This window comes from Quercus robur, chromosome 1 (assembly GCF_932294415.1).
Source record: "Quercus robur chromosome 1, dhQueRobu3.1, whole genome shotgun sequence".
Classification (NCBI taxonomy): domain Eukaryota; kingdom Viridiplantae; phylum Streptophyta; class Magnoliopsida; order Fagales; family Fagaceae; genus Quercus; species Quercus robur.
The window spans coordinates 32,988,199-32,989,589 of NC_065534.1; the positions used below are offsets into that span (position 1 = coordinate 32,988,199).

Here is a 1,391-nt window from a genome sequence, read left to right on the forward strand (position 1 = left end):
CGCGAGGAGCATGCAGAAGGGTCAGCTAGTGTGGGTGGTCGTTATGGAGAGGGGTCTCGTCAATTGGATTCCCATCAACACCGGGATCGGTCTTAAGAGTATGCAGACTAGGACTCAATTTCCCTGGAAGGGCGATGACCCCAGAACGCTGGCATGGACGCTATGAACTGCGCATTACGTAGAGCTGCTCGATTGTCGTTCTCGGGGGACATCGAACAGGCTCCTATGCCAAGCAGATTCATCCGGCCTCCATTTAACTCTTATGATGGGAAAACGGATCTAGTAGAGCATGTAAGCCATTATATCTAGATGACGTCGTTATACACTCATAATGACGCGCTGATGTGTAAGGTATTCCCTTTAAGTCTCGGGCTAATCGCTTTAAGGTGGTTTAATGGATTGAGGAAAGGCTCGATTCATATTTTTCCCGAGCTGATTCAAGAGTTCGGTGTTCGATTTATGACCTACAATCGGGTGTCGCAGCCAGTGGACGTGTTGCTATCTATGAAAATGGGAGCCGAGGAAACCCTTCGTAGCTACACTAGCTAGTATTGGGAGCTGTACAATGAGATCGGCGGGGGCAACAAAAAAATTGTAGCAAGTACTTTTCGATTGGATTGCCCGAGGATTCCGAACTACGAGACTTATTGACGAGGAGGCCTCCCGTGGATATGAGGCAGTTGATGAGGTGTATCGAAGAATATAAAAGGTTAGAGGATGACCGTCAGTAGAGCAAGGGTAAGGCTTCGATCATGAGTTAGCCTCGGCAGAAGGGTTTTCAATTAAGGCCCTGAAAAGATTTGAGGATACAGGAGCCGGTCGCACAGGTGGGGGAAGTGAATTTGACATTCAAGGAGCCAGTGCATAGAATCATGGATCAAATAAAAAATGAGCCATACTTTTGGTGGCCAAACAAGATGAGGGGTGACTCGTCAAGGAAAAATCAGAACCTGTACTATACTTACCATAAAGATAAGGGGCATAACACCGAACTATGTAGGGTGTTAAAAGATCATCTAGAGCAGTTAGTAAAGGCGGGGTATTTGAAAGAATTTGTAGTGGACCCGAGAAATCAGGAAGCCAGGCCGGGTACTCGACCTCGAGGGAATCCTCTCCCACTCTCATTGGGAGTGATAGAAGTCATCTACGCAGGTTCAAGGGGTACCTTGGTGTCCAAGAGGAGAGGGGTATTGGCCATGGTGCCGCCAGAAGGTTGCCCAGGCGAACAACCTTCCAAAAGGAAGTTGAAGTTCACTCGGGAGCCTATTGCCTTCAATGACGACGATTTAAAAGAAACGATTCAATCGTACGACGATACCTTGGTGGTTACAGCCCGGATAAATGGTTTCATAGTGAAAAAGGGTATTGATAGATCAGGGGAGTGGTGCTAA

General features: G+C 47.4%; 1 protein-coding gene across 1 annotated transcript; it reads left to right on the top strand.

Moving 5' to 3' along the window:
- Nucleotides 1–872: 872 nt before the first annotated feature.
- Nucleotides 873–1,391, top strand: LOC126702134 (uncharacterized). Its single transcript, XM_050400815.1, has one exon. The coding sequence runs from the start codon at nucleotides 873–875 to the stop codon at nucleotides 1,389–1,391; it is 519 nt and encodes a 172-aa protein (XP_050256772.1).